The sequence below is a fragment of the Octopus bimaculoides genome, chromosome 1 (assembly GCF_001194135.2).
Source record: "Octopus bimaculoides isolate UCB-OBI-ISO-001 chromosome 1, ASM119413v2, whole genome shotgun sequence".
NCBI lineage: Eukaryota > Metazoa > Mollusca > Cephalopoda > Octopoda > Octopodidae > Octopus > Octopus bimaculoides.
The window spans coordinates 172,810,462-172,811,708 of NC_068981.1; the positions used below are offsets into that span (position 1 = coordinate 172,810,462).

A 1,247-nucleotide genomic window follows, 5' to 3' on the forward strand; every position below is an offset into this window, starting at 1 on the left:
AGTCTTTTACATTTCGAGCCTACGCTCTTCAACAGAAAAGAACACGAGAAAATAAAAGAAGCTTTAGCAAATAACAGTCAGTCATGGTGGCTGGCTGGACAGAGGTGGTTAGACAGGAGAGCTAGGAAGGAGGGAAGATAATAAAGTATTGGCAATCCGAAAATGAAGGTGCACGTGCGTGTGTATGTGAGAGTGAGTAAATGTGTGCTTGTGGATAGGGCCGGTGACCTTGATATGTGGATGTGTACTTCATTTTCCAAAGAACTACTATTAGAAAATGTACTGCAAACAAAGCAGTAAGTTTGAAAACATAAGGATTTACAATTTCAGAACTACAACAATTTATAAGGCATGTTTAGATGAAATTTACACTTCTTTTGTATAATGTGTACATTGTAAACAGTCATGGAGAAAAACAGATATGCAAAATTTGTTGGGTATTGCATTGAAATAAACTTTGGTTTACCTTGTATCTGGCACCAGCAAGGCAAGGTTCAAATGCAGAAAGTTCTGGGTCATTAGTAAATAAATTGTTAGTTACTTCCTCCACATTTCCTTCAACAACAGCAGTAACAAATAATTTGATTTTCTCCTGCAATAAATATAATCAGTCACCTGTTAAAGTAGCATTTCTTCACAGCAACATCTATCATGTCTTTTCAAACACATAGGCATGTAATTTTCTTTATTTTTACAAATACGTAATAATGGTATCTTTTGACAAAGCACATGACACAATTTAAAGATGATTATAGATGATTTAAATTGACTCAGAATATTGGTTTCATTTGGCACAAGGTTAGCAAATTTGGGGAAGTGGGTTTATTACATTGACCCCAGTGCTTACTTGCTACTTATTCTAATGACCCTGAAAGGATGAAAGACAAAGTCAACCACGGCAGAATTTGCACTCAGAACACAAAGACAGACAAAATTCCACTAAGCTTTTCTGCCTGGTGTACTAATAATTCTGCCGGCTCACTGTATTAATTGACACAGAATACTTCTTGTATGTATTTTGTCAACCTTGAAACAGAAAAATGATGGATAATTTTCAATGTTCAGACAACTTACCTGATATTTGCTAAAATTTTGAAAGGCTGAGGTATTTGGAGTAGGGGATTTCTGAGAAAGACTAGCTGAATCCTCACTTTCTTCTGATGGATTGTTCTGGAGGAAAAGACATGAATATTCAAGTACATCATCATCATCATCATCATCATCATCATAATAATAATAATAATAAT

General features: G+C 35.0%; 1 protein-coding gene across 1 annotated transcript in view; it reads right to left on the reverse strand.

The window, feature by feature from the left end:
• The window catches only part of LOC106880455 (uncharacterized), a 17,963-nt gene that overhangs the window by 15,718 nt on the left and 998 nt on the right, over window positions 1-1,247 (reverse strand). The window contains exons 2-3 of the mRNA XM_052971879.1: window positions 1,075-1,170; window positions 467-592 (exon numbers count right to left, since the gene is read on the reverse strand). Of these exons, the coding sequence (XP_052827839.1) occupies window positions 467-592; window positions 1,075-1,170 (222 nt within the window). The remainder of the gene's footprint in view (window positions 1-466; window positions 593-1,074; window positions 1,171-1,247) is intronic.